Raw genomic sequence first — 19,509 nt, 5'->3', positions numbered from 1 at the left:
GAGGAGAGGGAGACAGTGAAGGGTAGATAATTGGGAAAGATGAGAGGTGCTATAGAGTTGCCACCCAACTCTCAACAATACAAAGACAGGTTATTCAGATTTCTATTCTCTAGTTAGAAGTGCCTCATTGTACCTAGAAATAAAAATCTCCAAGGCCTTTATACCCACAAAGGAGTTCAGAGGTTAGTTTTAGACCATGTCTGAATATCAGAAATTTCCTTTCAAAAACTGGCAACAAAAACCTTCACAACCACTCTAGTCATCATGCTGACTTGAAGTTAGGGAGCAATTGACGTTAGTTTCTGTCTGTCATCCTTACCCAAAGATTCCCCCTTCGCAGAAGTACCCAACAGTGAAATGGTCTGCTAACATTTCCTTTCACACATCTGAGGAAAGATGTGGGAGTATGGTGAATATGTACATAACTGGGTTAACAACAAATCCACTTCATGTAATGGTGAGTCACAAACTCAAATATAGTTATTTCAAAAACCCGAATGTAAAAAGCTAGAACATAAAAATGGCATTGGGAATAAAATAAAAATGTAATGGTTCACTGCTGTCCTTTGGAGAAGGAAATCCATTGTCCTTATCCAGCCAGATCTGGCTGTGTGGGAAAATCCTGCCCACACCTTCACTTGTTTTAATCCAATGCCCAGTCATTCAATAAAGCAGTCGGCCACTTTTTGATCAGGACCACTGTTGGCAATGAGGAAACCCAACCAGGCCAGAGGAACCTTGTCCCAAGAATTACTTTTATTGAAAATTACATGAACAAGGAAAATAATTTCTTCAAATAGGCAAATAAAAATCAAAAAGCAAGTGGCACAAAAACCGGTTGGTCCATCATTTGACAAATAACTATAATGTCAACAGCTTCAACACCTCATCCAAATTCAGATACAAAAGTGAAACATCTGTATGTTGACAACAGGTTTGTGGTCATTTGAAGCCAGTTTTGGCACCATTGCTGATCTCTGGATTATTAGATTGGATTTATCTTCCAGGAATAAGAGAATTCTGCATCCAAAGAATGAGGTGAGAATCACAGGTTTAATTTGATTCAATAATCCACCAACCTAGGTCTAGATGATTGTGATACTTTCATCTGCCACAGCCAAGGCTGCACATAGAGCTTGGTTGAACTTTATTCTATAACAGTGCAGTATAGCACAGGCGTCAGGGTCATAGAAGAGGATTTCACCTCCTTCATAGTCTACAAGCACACCAATCACCTTTGGGCGCCTCAACAAATCCAAGCTCTTAATTTGCCCATCGTGGGCAACCGTGTATTCTTCATCATACCGAGAGAATACCCAGGAGGATGGGTTATATCCAAGTCGGCATTCATGGCCAGAACCTTTGCGTGAGAGATTGCCGTATGCCACCCCCACTTTGTAGGCATAGCTCCTCTCCACGTCCACTCTCCAGGTGTGCAGTCCACTTTGGAAAGATTCCATTCCGAGGGCATTGGGCCAATGGTCAAAGCGCTCAGGGCAATCCGGGTACAAATGGACCTTCTTGCTTGCAAAGGTCAGTTTCTTTTTACTTTCAGATACCATCAAGGATGAGTGTACTGTTTTCTCATCAATGTGAATGTCTTCAGCACCTGAAATGGGGGATTGTTTTATTTACAAATAAATTTGCTCATCATTTAACAACTTTACACATTGTATACACTGGTAATATCTTCCTATGGAGCATAATGTCAACTTTTGTTTGTTAACATTCCTGTGGAAGTCCATGGCATATTTCATACATTAAAAGCAGTAAACAAATGCAAACTACTGTTGTTATTATCTCCTTCAAGAATAAAAAGGGTCAGAAGGTAAGTAAAGCAAAGACAATGACAATGCCTGGACTTAACAGCTGAACAAGTTCCAGGGCTGGAGAACAACCTACTTCTTCTCAACCCTTACAGCTCTTCAACTAGCCATTAGGTTTATGGAAAGTCTAACTGCTCAAAACTCAAAACTTGAGAATCCTATTTTGTTCGTTTGTTTAATGGTGAGAATTAATTAAATGGGGATGGGGACTTCGAGATGTACCCCCAAATTACACAGTGGGATTTAGGGATTCAAGGCAATTGGAAATAATTCATTTGGAGTTACGTTCACCACAGTACAGGCCCTTCAGCCCACAGTGTTGTGCCAACCCAATAGCCTACTCTATAAACTACTTTGAATTTCCCTACTGCATAACCATCCATTTTTCTCAGTTCTGTGTACCTATGTAACAGTCTCTTAAAAGATCCTATTGGACATCAGCAACTTCTGCATCAGCCGCAGCTCAGCTTCACCCCAGGCAACAGGTTGAAAACCTTTCCTGTAATTTCACCTGTGAGCAGCAAGAATCAAAAGCACACAAACCCTCATATGGAGACAGGCTCAGTCATCCCTCATCCTCCTCACCCACTTTACACTCTGGACATGCCTCTCCTGTCATTAGTTCCCCATTCCAGTTACATACTTCATTTTGTCTCTGTCCAATCCTTAATATCCCTCGACATCCAGGATCCCCTCTACTGGGCTTTTTAACTTTGCAGAAACACGTAGGCATTGAACTCTTGTTGCTCCTTTGTCCTTCCCACTGTATAGCTGCAGACTAACCTGCAAGTAGATCTTCCCTCTCTACCTTATGTTAACAACGTTAGCAAATAAGAGCAGGGATGCAATGTTGAGACCTCACTTAGAGTACTGTGTTCAGTTATGGGCATCTTATTTAAGAAAAGACGCTGGCATTGGAGAGGGTTCAGAGAATTACTAGAATGATACCAAGAACAAAAGGGTTAGCATATGAGGAACTTTGTCAGCTCTTGACTGAACTCATTGGAGTACAGAAGGATGAGGGGACCTCAGAGTTATTTCGAATGCTGAAAGGCCTGGACAGAGTAGATGTAGCAAGGATGTTTCCCATGGTAGAGGATTCTAGGACAAGAGGGCATAACTTCAGGATAAAAGGGCATCAATTTAAAACAGAGATGTGGAAAAATCAGCGGGTATTGAATCTGTGGAACTTGCTGCCACAGGACACTGTAGAAGTGAGGTCATTATGTGTATTTAAGGCAAAGATTGATAGGTATTTGATTAGTCAGGGAATCCAGTGTTACAGGGAGAAAGTCAGGGAGTGGGGCTGAGTGGGAGGATAGATCAGCTCACAATTAGAATGGCAGAGCCAACTTGATGGGTCAATGGGCCTACTTCTGCTCCTATACCTTGTGATCTATAAACATAGACCAAGGTTCCTCTGATCCTCTCATACTTGGCGAATGTGATATAGAGAATTTAGGTTAAAAAGACTTAAGTTAAAATGTGATGATTAATCATAAACAGGGAAGCCAGAACGGACAGAGAGTTTACTAGCAGTCAAGGACAGAAGGAGCTGCTGAATATGTTTTTTTAAACCTATCTTTTCATGGTCATAGTGAGAGACATGCAGGAGACAAAGGATTGATAAGAAGTGTGAGAAACAGAATTCAGTGAATGTAGAGTTCACAGCGTACGTAACGAACGTGATAATTAATAATGCAGTTATACTTAGAATGTTTTTGTAATACTAACCAATTAAAACAGTATTAATAAGAAGGGGAAGGGCAAATAATAAAGGTATAAAAATCAATGCACTGTATGTATCGGGGCTTAACTGGTGAGAAACCAGTTGAGTCCAACTCTGCAGACTTGTAAATAAAGCTTGTCGTGTCATCAGTTTTAAAGAGACTCATGTGTGAGAAGTTTTATTTCTGACAAATGGGGGCTCGTCCGGGATCTACACTCCGGCCGTGAGGGGAGGCGAGAAGAGGGACATCGGAGGCGGTGCACCCCGCTGAGTTCAGCGGCTCCTAGTCCCTTGCTCGTCGCTTCGGGCGGCTTGAGCGAGTGGTATCCGGACAGGGTGACACGACAAGACGGAGAGGAGAAGGGTGACGGTTCAATCCCCGGGAAGACACCGGTAAGTGACGACTTACGATTGTGGTGTGGGGATTGGGTAACAGGTGTAACGGGATACACCTGTTTGGATAAAAACCTAACGGAATAGATTAAGTATAGATCTTTTGTCGTTGTGTGAGGACCCTGTCGCGGGACTCTAGGATAGACCCTAGGGAAACCTCGGCGGTAACCGAAGGAGGGACAGCACCTCCGACAAAGTGCCGAGAAGAGAGGGGTCAACCCCAGGAAAACCTCAGCGGTAACCGAAGGAGGGACAGCACCTCCGACGAGGCGTCTGAGAGGAAGGGAGTAGGGTCCAGAGCGAGAGGGTCCTCAGCAACGATAAACAGATCTAGGTGGGAAAATGGGAGGATCAAAATCTAAGGGCTCGTCTGAAAATTCAGGACAATTCCTGGGAGTACCCCTTGACAGCCCTTTGGGGAGAATGTTTGAAAATTGGGATAGTAATAGATATCGGGACAAAAACAAGAAAAAGATGGTCCAATATTGTCTCCTTTGGTCAAAACAACCTATTAAAGGTTCCTCGGTCTGGTGGCCGAAATTTGGATCTGATGAGGATTGGGTTAGACAAGCATTAAACATATATGTAAATTCGAGACCAAAGGTGAATCAAGAAGAGTCAGCATATGCATTTTGTTGGGTTCCCTGGCCAGGATCCTTAACAGAATGTTTTAAATTGAGAGTGGCAGGAGAAAAGAAATGGGAACCTCTGGACAACCTTCCCCCTCCTTATATTCCCCCGGTGCCTACTGCGCCCGAGGAAAGCTTATTACCGGAGGGGAAAGGTGATGAATCTGATTGCCCCGAAGGGGGCCGGGATAAAAAGGATGAATTAAGGGAGTCGGACCCTAAACTTCCACCGGTAAACCGACCCTGGACAAGATCCCAGACTGGTCCAGGACCATCAAAGTTTTCAATAAACCTAAATCCCCTGAGAGAAGTTCCTATGGGAGGACCGGGAGGGGGAACGGGATATGTGAATGTTCCCCTAACTAGTACAGAGGTGCGGGGATTTAAGAAAGAAATGAAAAAGTTATTGGAAGATCCTATAGGACTGGCTGAACAGCTTGACCAATTCTTGGGACCAAACACATATACGTGGGAAGAGATGCAGGCAATAATGGGAACATTATTTTCACCCCAGGAGAGGCAGATGATTCGACGGGCTGCCCTCCTCATGTGGGAATATGAACAACCTGGGGACCCTAGACCCCATGAACAAAAATATCCCTTAAATGAACCCAGGTGGGACAAACGAACACCCGAGGGATTGGCAAGTATGAGACAATATAGAGAGTGGACAATTAAAGGGATACGGGAGGCTGTGCCAAAGGGTCACAATTTTACCAAGGCATTTGGGAACCACCAGGGGAAAGACGAGTCCCCTACTGATTTTTTGGAGAGGGTGAGAAAGAATATCCAACAGTATGCTGGTGTGGACCCTAGTACACCAATGGGTGAACAGCTTATTCGAATTGAATTTGTTTCCAAATCATGGCAAGACATTAGAAAGAAACTAGAAAAGGAGGAGGACTGGAGTGAAAAACCCCTAAGTGAACTGTTAAAAAAGGCACAAAAAGTATATGTGCAGAGAGAAGAAGAAGATCAAAAGAAGGCGACAAAGGTTATGGTACAGACTATCCGACAGATGAATGCTGAATCCAGAGGGGAAAGAAAACAAAACCTTCCTCTAAACAATCCAAAATATCCAAGAGAGGGAAGACCCCGGAGATTTGTTAAATGCTATTACTGCAATGAGGAAGGACACTTTAAGAGGGAATGCCCCCGATACAAGAGGGAATTGCGTGCCCTCGAACTTATGGAAGAAGATTAGGGGTGTCAGGGGTTCCAAATGTTAGGGACCAAATATAAGAGGGAACCCCTGGTAAAACTAAAAATTGGTCCCAAGGGAGAAGAGGTGGTGTTTATGGTGGACACAGGAGCGGAACGAAGTAGTGTAATAACTGTGCCAATCGGAACTGAGCCTATAAAAAGTAATTTGACAATTTCTGGGATAGAAGGAGCTCCCAGAATGGTATCAATAATTCCCCAAGTAACAGTGAAACTGGAAGAAAGAGAAGGGGTACAAGACCTCTTGTTATTACCTTCGGCTGGATTTAACCTCCTAGGAAGGGACTTACAGGCTCTCCTAGGTTTGGGTGCTCTCCCTGTGGACGGAGAAGTGCGAGTCCACCTCTGCGCTTTAAAGGAAGAGGATGAACGGCAGATTGACGAGAGAGTCTGGTATAAGGAGGGAAATCGAGGAGGTCTGGACATCCCACCTTTACATGTCACATTAATACCAGGTCATCAGCCGGTAAGGAAACGTCAGTATCCTATTTCTTTGGAAGGGAGAAAAGGGCTACAGCCGGTAATTGAGACTTTAATACGAGACGGACTATTAGAAGAATGCATGTCACCTTATAACACCCCTATACTCCCAGTAAAAAAGTCAGATGGATCCTATCGCCTAGTTCAGGATCTAAGAAGTTTGAATGCTATTGTTCAGACCCGCCACCCAGTGGTGCCTAATCCCTATACTATTATGAGTCGGATTCCCCCAGACCATGAGTGGTTTAGTGTTATCGACTTGAAGGATGCCTTCTGGACTTGTCCGTTAGAAGAGGAAAGTAGAGATATGTTTGCGTTTGAATGGGAAAATCCATGGACAGGTAGACGGAGACAGTTTCGGTGGACTGTATTGCCCCAAGGGTTCACTGAATCTCCAAACCTGTTTGGACAAATGCTAGAACAAATCCTGATGGACTATCCACAATCTGATGATTCCCAACTAATGCAGTATGTGGATGATTTACTATTATCAGGACCCAAGGAACAAGAAATGAGGAGAGAGACCATTAGACTCTTGAATTATCTGGGGAAAAAGGGTCTACGAGTGTCCAGAAACAAGTTACAGTTTGTTGAGAAAACTGTGATATATCTGGGACACCAGATAAGTAAAGGACAGAAACGAATTACCCCTGAACGAATTGCGGGAATCACTAGAATGCCTTTACCCCGTAATAAGAAGGAAATAAGACAATTCCTGGGACTCTTAGGATACTGTAGGTTATGGATAGAGGACTACTCAGCTTTGGTGAAGTTTATGTATGATAAACTGACAAATGAAAATGACTATCCATTGAAATGGACCCAGGAGGAGGAGGGATGGTTCGAGGACTTGAAACATCGCCTAACACGAGCCCCAGTGCTCACTCTGCCCTCTTTAAAACAGCCCTTCCAGCTATTTGTCACTCATAACCAAGGAACAGCTGTGGGAGTTTTAACACAGGAAAAAGGTGGTCAGCGACACCCAGTGGCTTTCCTTTCCAAAATGATGGACCCAGTGCCTCGCGGATGGCCGACGTGTATCCAGGGAGTAGCGGCTGCTGCTCTGTTGGTAGAGGAAGCACGTAAACTTACTTTTGGAGGAAAGATGACTGTGTACACCTCCCATTCTGTGAGTGTTTTATTAACACAAACTGCCCATCGATGGCTGACTGATTCTCGTATATTAAAGTATGAAACCATTTTAATGGTTGGAGAAGATTTACAGTTTGCAAAAATTAATAGCTGCAACCCAGCTCAGTTTTTATACGGCAGTGAAACAGAGAAAGAGGTGGAGCATGACTGTGTCGAGTTGACAGATCTTCAGACCAAGACCCGAGAAGACCTTTGCGATACTCCGCTGGGAGAAGGATATGAATTCTACATTGACGGCTCCGCCAGATGTGTTGACGGAATGAGAAGAAATGGGTATGCTATAATAGAAGGAAATACTTGGAAAGTAGTAGAATCCACGAGACTACCCGGAAGCTGGTCAGCACAATCCTGTGAACTATATGCCTTGCAGAGAGCCCTCAGAATACTGGCAAAGAAAATTGGAACGATTTACACAGATTCCAAATACGCATACGGGGTAGTGCATACCTTTGGTAAGATCTGGAAGGAGCGTGGTCTAATTACATCAAGAGGAAAGGAATTGGCACACGAACAGATGATTACTCTGACTTTAGAAGCCTTAACATTACCCCAAGAAATAGCAGTGGTCTACATACCAAGCCATCAAAGGGGAGATAACCCGACAGCAATTGGAAACAGACTGGCTGATGAAGAAGCCAAAAGAGCAGCCATGCAACAAGAAGTCCGTTTGCTGACTTTAATCCCAATAAGGCAAGGCATAAAGACAGCTCCCATTTTCACTGCTAAGGAAGAAAAGAACATGGATCAGCTGGGCACAAGCCAATTACCTGATGGAACATGGAAAACACCAGATGGAAGAACTGTTCTAAATAAAGAAATAACTCGCAACATTTTAAAACACCTGCATCAACAGAGCCACTGGGGCACTCAAGCCTTATGTGACACAGTGCTTCGAGAATATGTGTGTAAGGGAATCTACACCTTGGCCCAACAAGAGGTGCAAAATTGTTACCTATGCACAAAAATTAATAAGAAGATAATGAGGACAGGGACCATGGGAGGTCAACCATTAGCCATACGCCCTTTTCAACGTATCCAGATCGACTTCACAGAGTTACCTCAAGTTCAAAGATGGAAATATCTGTTGGTGATAATAGATCACTTTACCCGATGGGTAGAAGCCTTCCCAACAATAAATACTACAGCCTCTACAGTAGCTCGCCTCCTCCTAGAGCAGATAATCCCCAGATATGGTATAATGGATTCTATAGACTCAGACAGGGGTCCACATTTTTCTTCAAAAATCCAGCAATTGATTTGTGATGCATTACAGGTCTCTTGGAAATTACATACCCCTTGGCATCCACAAAGCTCAGGGAAGGTCGAACGTATGAATGGAACACTAAAAATCCAATTGACAAAGTTAATGGTGGAAACTAAAATGCCTTGGATAAAGTGTCTGCCCCTAGCCTTATTGAGAATTCGTACTGCCCCACGAAAAGATGTAGGGCTGTCCCCTTATGAAATGATGTTTGGGCTTCCCTTATGGAGTACAGTTGAGGGGTGTCCCACCTTGGGGGAAGGGGATATATTTGTTAGGAACTATTTACAGGCACTGTCACGCTCTCTTACAGATTTACGAAAGAGAGGACTATTGGCACAAACACCGCCTCTAGACTTTTCTTTACACAAAGTGGAACCAGGAGACTGGATTCTTATCAAGACCTGGAAGACTGAAAAACTCCAGCCCCAGTGGGAAGGTCCATACCAAGTTCTCTTAACTACAGAAGCTGCAGCACGAACAAGAGAGAAGGGGTGGACACACGCATCCAGATTTAAGGGACCTGTAGAGGCGCCACAGGACCCTGATACGAACTCAGATTGGACTTGTATTCCTGGAGAAAAACCTCTTACCTTACGATTTCGCAAAAAGACTTAATTCACAATGTTATTGTTATGTTCTTTGATTTTTCTTAGTTTGCCTATGTCTTTATCAGGTGTGAAATGTAAGAAATGCAGAGATACAGTGGTCCTGTTTCAGGTCCACATTTGGGGAAGAAAGGAAGGTAATTTCATTTCCCATACCTCAGTTCCTGAGAAATGTTGGGCAGAAAATACCACCCAACATCCATATACCCCTTGTGTGGAAAAAGAAGGAAATAATATGGGTCATTATATACAGATTCCTAATACCACTCCTTTCCCTCTTAATGGTTGGAAAGGTGACTCAAGCCCACCATGCCCTGATGGACTCTGGTTTTGCATACACCAACGTACTGTTCCAATGAAAAGTTACACTCCACACTTGAAATTGCCTGTCCCTTTAAGACAGCCGGACTTAGTTCGAGTCCATCCAAATAACCATGTAAGTTTCGGTAATGCAATTGGGGGAGATAACCTTTTTGTAGATCTGGCAACTAAAATTGCAGGAACTTTTAATGTAACTAATTGTTGGGTCTGCGGGGGTCCACGGATGTCAGAACAATGGCCTTGGTGGGGAGAACCTCTCAATTCATTGACCATGATTTCCCGCATTTGGACAACTAACCGAACGAGATCAAGAGAAACCTGGTCTCTCTCTAACGTCCCCTCTGGTTTTTATTGTCTCTCACGAGCCGGCAAATACCCAGTAGGAGAAAGTCCCTGCAAGGCTGTATGGATTCGCATTTCACCTGGTGTTTTCACTTGGTTTCCTAAACCTCAGACTTGGTTCTTATCCACTGTTTTTAAAACTAATTGCCTACCCCTATCTAATAGCAGTATTCAGTTTTGGAATTGTACCACTTCCACCATCACAGGACCATACCAATCAAATCCTGTTCTTAAAAGAGTTTGGGAAAGGGGGTATGGAGTATCCCCAAATGGATTATTCTGGGTATGTGGTAATAAAGCTTATACTCGTCTTCCCTCACAGTGGAGTGGAACTTGTTTCCTAGGAATAATCCGCCCAGAATTTTTCCTTCTACCCCACGATCACGGTCATAAATTAGGCGTGAAGGTCTTTGATACATTACATCGTGAACCCCGCTCTACCACGGTACATTTGGGAGAATGGAGAGATGATTGGCCTCCAGAGCGCATAATTCAATATTATGGTCCCGCTACATGGGCTCAAGATGGATCTTGGGGTTATCGTACTCCTATATATATGTTAAATCGCATAATTCGCTTACAAGCAGTGCTTGAAATTGTTACAAATCAAACAGCTATAGCCCTGCAATTACTTGCATCCCAGCAAGGTCAAATGCGCTCTGCTATATATCAGAACCGTCTAGCCCTAGACTATCTCCTAGCCACGGAAGGAGGTGTATGTGGCAAACTTAATTTGACTAACTGCTGCTTACAGATTGATGATAATGGAAAAGCCATTCGTAAAATCGCTGATAATATTCGTACATTGTCCCATGTACCGGTTCAAACCTGGCATCCTTTCCCACAATTTAATTGGATGGACAAATGGTTTGGAGGAACCTGGTGGCGTACCTTCTTGTGGGTCATCGGAGGTATTTTATTCCTCCTACTTATTTTGCCCTGTATTATTCCCTGTCTACGCAGCCTGGTGATTTCCATGGTCGAACAAGCTATGCAACCAGGGGGGATGGGAGACCCTGTAAGACTTTTATTTCAGCGTGAGATTAATGTATCATAAAACATTTCTCTTCCCTAGCTTAGAATCCCCATTCATATCTATAGAAATGCAGAGATACAGTGGTCCTGTTTCAGGACCACATTTGGGGAAGAAAGGAAGGTAATTTCATTTCCCATACCTCAGTTCCTGAGAAATGCTGGGCAGAAAATACCACCCAACATCCATATACCCCTTGTGTGGAAAAAGAAGGAAATAATATGGGTCATTATATACAGATTCCTAATACCACTCCTTTCCCTCTTAACGGTTGGAAAGGTGACTCAAGCCCACCATGCCCTGATGGACTCTGGTTTTGCATACACCAACGTACTGTTCCAATGAGAAGTTACACTCCACACTCGAAATTGCCTGTCCCTTTAAGACAGCCGGACTTAGTTCGAGTCCATCCAAATAACCATGTAAGTTTCGGTAATGTAATTGAGGGAGATAACCTTTTTGTAGATCTGGCAACTAAAATTGCAGGAACTTTTAATGTAACTAATTGTTGGGTCTGCGGGGGTCCACGGATGTCAGAACAATGGCCTTGGTGGGGAGAACCTCTCAATTCATTGACCATGATTTCCCGCATTTGGACAACTAACTGAACGAGATCAAGAGAAACCTGGTCTCTCTCTAATGTCCCCTCTGGTTTTTATTGTCTCTCACGAGCCGGCAAATACCCAGTAGGAGAAAGTCCCTGCAAGGCTGTATGGATTCGCATTTCGCCTGGTGTTTTCACTTGGTTTCCTAAACCTCAGACTTGGTTCTTATCCACTGTTTTTAAAACTAATTGCCTACCCCTGTCTAATAGCAGTATTCAGTTTTGGAATTGTACCACTTCCACCATCACAGGACCATACCAATCAAATCCTGTTCTTAAAAGAGTTTGGGAAAGGGGGTATGGAGTATCCCCAAATGGATTATTCTGGGTATGTGGTAATAAAGCTTATACTCGTCTTCCCTCACAGTGGAGTGGAACTTGTTTCCTAGGAATAATCCGCCCAGAATTTTTCCTTCTACCCCACGATCACGGTCATAAATTAGGCGTGAAGGTCTTTGATACATTACATCGTGAACCCCGCTCTACCACGGTACATTTGGGAGAATGGAGAGATGATTGGCCTCCAGAGCGCATAATTCAATATTATGGTCCCGCTACATGGGCTCAAGATGGATCTTGGGGTTATCGTACTCCTATATATATGTTAAATCGCATAATTCGCTTACAAGCAGTGCTTGAAATTGTTACAAATCAAACAGCTATAGCCCTGCAATTACTTGCATCCCAGCAAGGTCAAATGCGCTCTGCTATATATCAGAACCGTCTAGCCCTAGACTATCTCCTAGCCACGGAAGGAGGTGTATGTGGCAAACTTAATTTGACTAACTGCTGCTTACAGATTGATGATAATGGAAAAGCCGTTCGTAAAATCGCTGATAATATTCGTACATTGTCCCATGTACCGGTTCAAACCTGGCATCCTTTCCCACAATTTAATTGGATGGACAAATGGTTTGGAGGAACCTGGTGGCGTACCTTCTTGTGGGTCATCGGAGGTATTTTATTCCTCCTACTTATTTTTGCCCTGGTGATTTCCATGGTCGAACAAGCTATGCAACCAGGGGGGATGGGAGACCCTGTAAGACTTTTATTTCAGCGTGAGATTAATGTATCATAAAACATTTCTCTTCCCTAGCTTAGAATCCCCATTCATATCTATACATATATTCAACACATTTTAAAGAGAGAAAGGGGTGGATTGTGATATAGAGAATTTAGGTTAAAAAGACTTAAGTTAAAATGTGATGATTAATCATAAACAGGGAAGCCAGAACGGACAGAGAGTTTACTAGCAGTCAAGGACAGAAGGAGCTGCTGAATATGTTTTTTTAAACCTATCTTTTCATGGTCATAGTGAGAGACATGCAGGAGACAAAGGATTGATAAGAAGTGTGAGAAACAGAATTCAGTGAATGTAGAGTTCACAGCGTACGTAACGAACGTGATAATTAATAATGCAGTTATACTTAGAATGTTTTTGTAATACTAACCAATTAAAACAGTAGTAATAAGAAGGGGAAGGGAAAATAATAAAGGTATAAAAATCAATGCACTGTATGTATCGGGGCTTAACTGGTGAGAAACCAGTTGAGTCCAACTCTGCAGACTTGTAAATAAAGCTTGTCGTGTCATCAGTTTTAAAGAGACTCATGTGTGAGAAGTTTTATTTCTGACAGCGAACATCAGTATTTGTGACCACAAAACAACTAAATTATAAAAGCCCACTACTGTGCTTCAGAAAACAGGCCTCTGATGTCCTCAGCTGACCTGTAGAGACCAGAGACCTATCACAATGTGTTTAGCATCCAACCACCCTCTGCAACAATCCATGGAGATAGTGAGCGAATGCAATTCACTCTAGAAGCAGCGGTTCCTTATTCCATGTTATTGGTTTCTTTTTGCTGATGAGATATTACTGACCTGCGCTGCAGATCATGATGGCTGATGCCCATAGACTACTGAGGAGGTTACTGTGAGCACAGGCAAGGTTAAAGTTCAGCTTGTTTGAGTCCTTGGGTTCCAAAATCCCCTCTGCTTCCTCTGCTCTGGAACAATAAAGAATTCCACTCAGGACATGAGAAATAAAGGTGAAGGTAAAAAAGGTAATGGTAAATGTAATACAACATTTAGAATGTTACATACATGAAATTCTTTAACTTTTGTCTACTGTAAGGCCTCTTTGTTCAGTGCCCCTCACAGAAACCTACAGCACCTGGTGTTCCTAGTTGGTTTCCCCTCCAAGTACTGGCCAGGCTTGACCCTGCTTTGCAATCTCAGGTGTATTCAGATTATTAGGTCAATAGAAGGGAAATCGTATTTTTGAATGGGTTGTATGATCTTAGGGCACCCCGAAGAGCTTCACACCTGGCTTTGCTGCATAGGTGGTGTTGGGGGGGGGGGCATGTGGCATCGAATTTGAGCACGTGCTCTCAGAAATATGAGGTGAACAAGGCAACCTAGTTCAGCAATGCTGGTGGAATGATAAAGATGGGCTGGAGGATCAGGAATGACTTTCCCAGCTCCTCTTTGTGTCGGATCTCGGTGTAATCTCTGCAAAACTCTGTCAATGTCCACAGCCACTGTCATTAGAGCAGGACATACAGACACAGAAGTATGACCATCATTGGCACCAGAACTATTAGAATATGGCAGCACAAAGGCAGGCCATTTGACCCATCTACAGCTAGCAGTATGCTGTCTAATTACAGGAAGAATACCAAAGGCCTTGCAGAGACACAAGATTTACCAGAACATGATCAGGTTCAAGGGCTTTGGCCCACAAAGATGGGTGAGAGTCTAATAAAGGCCACTCTACAGAGGGGTCTAGCATCACTGATATAGGGAACACAAAATAATTAACGAACAGGCACAGCAAACAACTAGAAAGGCAGATGATCTGTGGCCCTTTGGAGAAAGGGGGATAGACTACAGACAAAAGTCAATTTTGCTCCCAGAATATAGGACTGAACAATTAACACCAATGAGCATACAAGACTTGAGGATTTTTCAGGTGCATTCTCCACTAAGAATGCGCCTAAAGAAGCAGAAGCGGCCCTTTAAATTGCAGTTCAGGTGGCAGCGCTGGCCACCTGAAAGTACAGCTGGATGCGCATTCCGGCTCCTGTCCCTTGGGCTGTCAAGTCAGTATGGCTGGCTGTCAGCTGAGACAGGCAGTGCGGGCCATCAGCGCAGGGACGTCCCACGCGGGATGTCCCCACACTGATCCCGCTGCCCCACTCTCTCACCACTCACGAAATCAGTCCCCACACTGTCGGGCAGCCGGTGCGGGCTGTCCCCACACTGTCGGGCAGCCAGCAGAGGCTGTCAGCGCTGGGACGTCCCACACGGGATGACCCCACACTGATCCTGCTGCCCTGCTCTCTCCCCACTCACGGGGCTGGAGCGGCCGGCGGGGAGAAGAAGGCTGGAGCGGCCGCCAGGGGAGAAGGAGGCACTCGAGTTGGGTACTGGCATTTTTTCGGCTAGCCCCCTTCTCCCCCGCTCTGGCCCCCTTCTCCCCACTCCCGAAATCAGTCCACACACTGTGGGGACTGCCTGCGCCTGCCACACAACAGGGTGGAAACTGTTTTCATGAGTGGGGAGAGAGCAGGGCAGCGAGATCAGTGTGGGGACGTCCCTCACAGGACATCTCCACACTGACAGCCCAAGCCGGCTCCCTGACAGTCTGGGACTGGGAGAGGAGCTGTCAGGCGCTGCCCAGCTGACTGTCATTCGGATGCCTGGGGACACCACTGTGCTGCTGGGATTATCCCTCTCAGAGGAGTGTTACCAAGCTTGCCTTGCAGGCACCTCCTGCACATTCATGTGGCCTTCCCCAGCCGCATTTTGCCAAAATATGAGGTTTTACAAGCGGGGCAATTGGCCACCTGAAAGTGCCTTTAGAGACACTTCAGAGTAGATATAGATGAACTTCACTTCTGAGATGAGAGAGATGACTTTAAAGGAGAGATTTAGTAAGTTGGGCCAACGCTGACAGGAGTTTAGAAGAGAAAGTCATCTCCATGAAACTTCCTGAGAAGTCTTGGTGGGAAAACTAGAGTTCCTTAGGAAGTTAAACAAGAATATCTGGAGACAATGGGGTTATGTGCAATACACAAATGTGGTAGAGAAACTCAGCAAGTCACACAACTTTATAAGGATGCAAAAGGCAGTCAACATTTCAGGCTGAGCCCTTGGCGGATATCTCTGAGGTTGCTCAACCTTCCTCCTATGGATCAACACTATATCTAGTTTGAGGTTAGTGGACCAGTATACTGGTTCAGGAGGGAGAGCAGATCTCTGTAATCAATAGCAGCCTGAGTAATATGTGTGACAGAGTATTTAGAGGTGGTTTGGGAGGAATTGTTAGAGCAGGTTGCACACAAACATTTTAAAACACAGAATATTTGCAGGACTTTTGCAGAGTGCTTTTTGCAAAAGGCAACAAAATATCAACATTCAGCTTGCCTGGGAACGTGACCTTTGCAGGCAGAGGGGAAGAGTTTTGCTCTCAGAGAGGGAGGGTGTGAAGCAAAGAGGAGAGACACAAAAATCAGTAACAGAGGGACAAGTTGGCAAACTTTGGAAGGCTGCCTGCTCAAAGGAGAAGACTGGAGGTGTGAAAGGTGACCTGAAAGAAAGAGGATCAACTGGAGAATCCTGAAGGGAGCAAGTTTCATCAGCAGGACTGATTGAGGAGGAATCAGTTGCGGATGTCCTGGAAAAGGAATCTCTCTCTGAAAACCAGCAAGAACCCTCCTGAGTGGTGACCATTCACCTGTTAAGCACCAAAGACTGGTGAATTTTGTTAATGCTAACTTCTGTGCACAGTACAAGAATTGGCTGCAACCAGCGAGATTGGACTGTGATCCAAATAACTTTACTAATCTTAAATATACATTACACACAACTGCGCTTAGTATTAGAAGGGGAATTAAGTAGTTAGGTAGATTAAGTAATAAGTTAAAGTTTAATTCTGTTTTCTTGTTCAAATATAATTAAAAACTACTTTTGTTTAAGTAACCCTGGGTTGTGGTGCATATCTATTGCTGCTGGTTTTGGGGTCCTCTGGATTCCGTAACATATGGTCCTCAATTCTAAAATTGAGTCATACTCAGGAGAATGCCACCAAGCACCTGCAGTGACCAGGGCTCACCTGAATCTGACTGTAAGCCTTGTGCTTCCTAGCCTGTGGGAAATGGGCAGCATTGGGGTCGGATGGAAAATGAAACGTTCCTGCTGTGCCATTCCATCAATCTTGTTGCTCATTTTCTCTCCCCAAATTGCACATCTCTCGGTTAAATGTCATTTTTTCCAATGTCTTCTGGAGCTCCCATACTCCTCCTTTCTAACTTTGTATCACACAGAACATTAAAGCACAGTGCAGACCCTTCAGCCCATGGATTTGCTGACCTATACATACCTAACAATAACTAAGCCCATCCCTACCTCATAAAGCTCTATTTTTCTTTCATCCATATGCCTCTCTGAGTGTCTTAAATGCCCCTATTGTACCAACCTCCACAACCACCCTTGACAATGCATTCCCGACCCCCACAACTCTCCTTATATAATAAATTTACCTCTGATGTCGTCCTTAAACCTTCCTCCCTTCACTTCCTCCTTACACTTTGTATCATCCACACATTTGAAAAATTTCTCCTGGACACCAATGTCCAAATTATAAGCATATATTAACAACAGCCAATAGTCCCATACTGTCCCTCAAGAACACCAGTCTGATAAACTATTCCCTCTACTCTGCTTTCTGCCTATTCGTGTGCTTGTGGCTTAATTCTATGGTGCACTGCCCTTCATTTGTCAGGGGATTGAATTCAAAACTGTGAGGTAATATTGCAGTTCTGATTAAACCACACTAAGGGTATTGCGTTCATTTCTGGCCGTCTCAATACAGGAAGGATGTAGATGCTTTCGAGAGAGTGCAGGGGAGATTTACCAGGATGGTTCCTGGATTGGAGAGCGTGAAACATGAAGCACGGTGGACAAAGCTGGAGCTTTTCACTTTGGAGCAAGCGGAAGGAGAAGCATAGATAGGGTAGAAGTGCCTTTTTCCTGGAACAATAGCAATTACCTGTTTAAGGTGAGTGGCGGAAAATTTAGGGGAGATGCCAGCAAGAAGTTGTTTTTCTCCCCCCCACACACAGAGAGTAGCGGGTGCCTGGAATACATTTTCAGGGTGCTGGCAGAGGCTGGAACAATAGGGACATTCAAAAGGCTTAGATTGGCACATGGATGTAAGGAAAAAAAGGTTATGGGTGGGAGATAGAGAAGGATTAGATCAGCGTGATCCACAGAAGAAATGGTACTAATAACTAAAACTTATTAGAAAAATGTTTTTAATTAATTTAAATTACCTTTTACCTGTGTTTCTAAACAGTTCCCTCAATACTAACAAAACATAATGGCACCACAGGCGTCAAGCCTCAAGATGCAACTTTCAACCGATGAGACTCAGATTTCTTTTGGCGTGAGGCTCGCCACATTTTTTAAATTTAAACTGCCTCCCCCTTCTCACACTCACTCCCTAAGCGGTGAGCAATTGCAGTGGAAGCAGCCTGGGCCATGGTGGGGAGCGAGGAGCGGTGGGGATAGCCCGGGGATGTGGCGGAGCAAGGTCTGGGGGGGCATTATTAAAGCTCAGCCTAGGGCCCGGCTGGTTGTTAATCTGCTACTGGAGAGTTTACTTACTTTTTTTTTAATATGCTTTATATTCATTTATTTATATCCTTGTGTAAATGACGATTAGAGTTCCATGATTTCCAAGTGCTCCCCAAAAGGGTTCTGTGAGTTAAGAAGTTTGGGAAGCCCTAGATTAGGACTAGGAGTAGGTTTACATAGTTTAGCAAAAAGGGCCCGTACTGTGCTGAAATATCTTATGGGCCTTAGGTTTGTTAACCCAGCCTTTTGTGTCAGGTTTAATGAAACAATTATAACTGTCTCAATTATTATTTTGAGACTTAAATATACTCTGCTATGACTCTTCTCTGAAATGCTGTAAATGACATCCACTGCAATCCCTTCATCAACTTTTCTGTAACCCAATTAAAGTTTCATCCAAGTTAGTCAAGCCTGATTTGCCTTTAATAAATTTGTGCTGGCTCTCCTGATGATCACAGCAGCATTTGTATGAACATCACACAGATACCACCCAGAGTCAAGATGGAGGATGAGTTATGGCAGCTGTGAGGCGGAAGATCTACAGATGCACCATTGTGCTGACCTCTCTTTACCTTGATATCGCACGAGGTCAAAAAATTTGCTAATAAGGGCCGCCCTTCTCACTTCTTCTTGGGAATTGAGCCCTTTGTCAACTTCTGAACCATAGATTACAATGAGGACCAGGGGCAAGTGACCCAGGAAATATCCAAACCCACCATCAGTAGTTTATTGGTATTTCACGACTATTGCTATTTCACAGGGGCTGTCAACACCCTTCACTACTGAAAATTGAGCAAAGACCATCTAGGCCAATAATTAACCATAATGTATTTGTAATGGACTCCAGTTCTGAGGAAAGCTTGCTGACCTGAAACATTGACTCATTTCTCTGTGCAGCTTGACTATCTGAGTTCTTCCAGTATTTCTGCTTTTGTTCCATGACACGTTTGTCCTACTTTGTGGACAACCTTTCACTTTTATATCAGGAAATGAAAATGTTGGGTGGCACTGGGGACTTCAGATGTGGTATAAATCAATTTGAGAGCTTGGAAAAGGTAGAGGGCCAGTCAAGAGCTCAGATGGTGAATATTCTTATTTGAGAGATGTGAGAAAGCACATGAGAGTTTGAACCATTAGATCAGACGAAGTACAATCTGAACCTTCAACAAATGCATAAATTGTGCAAAAATTGCTTGCAGTGTTTGTGGAGTTCCTTGTCATCGGCTGGACATACCTTTCAAATATTTCTGCCTGACGTTTCTGCAGGGAAA

The 19,509-nt window shown here is 43.9% G+C and overlaps 1 protein-coding gene across 1 annotated transcript in view; it reads right to left on the bottom strand.

Annotated features, from left to right (window-relative positions):
- Positions 1 to 734: 734 nt before the first annotated feature.
- Positions 735 to 19,509, bottom strand: part of bspry (B-box and SPRY domain containing) — a 50,273-nt gene continuing 31,498 nt past the window's right edge. The window contains exons 4-6 of the mRNA XM_069934123.1: positions 19,473 to 19,498; positions 13,481 to 13,605; positions 735 to 1,609 (exon numbers count right to left, since the gene is read on the bottom strand). Of these exons, the coding sequence (XP_069790224.1) occupies positions 1,086 to 1,609; positions 13,481 to 13,605; positions 19,473 to 19,498 (675 nt within the window). The 3' untranslated portion in view covers positions 735 to 1,085. The remainder of the gene's footprint in view (positions 1,610 to 13,480; positions 13,606 to 19,472; positions 19,499 to 19,509) is intronic.

This window comes from Narcine bancroftii, chromosome 1 (genome assembly GCF_036971445.1).
Source record: "Narcine bancroftii isolate sNarBan1 chromosome 1, sNarBan1.hap1, whole genome shotgun sequence".
NCBI classification, from domain to species: domain Eukaryota; kingdom Metazoa; phylum Chordata; class Chondrichthyes; order Torpediniformes; family Narcinidae; genus Narcine; species Narcine bancroftii.
Note: the sequence above shows the minus strand (reverse complement) of the source record. Positions and strands in the feature narration are given on the sequence as shown.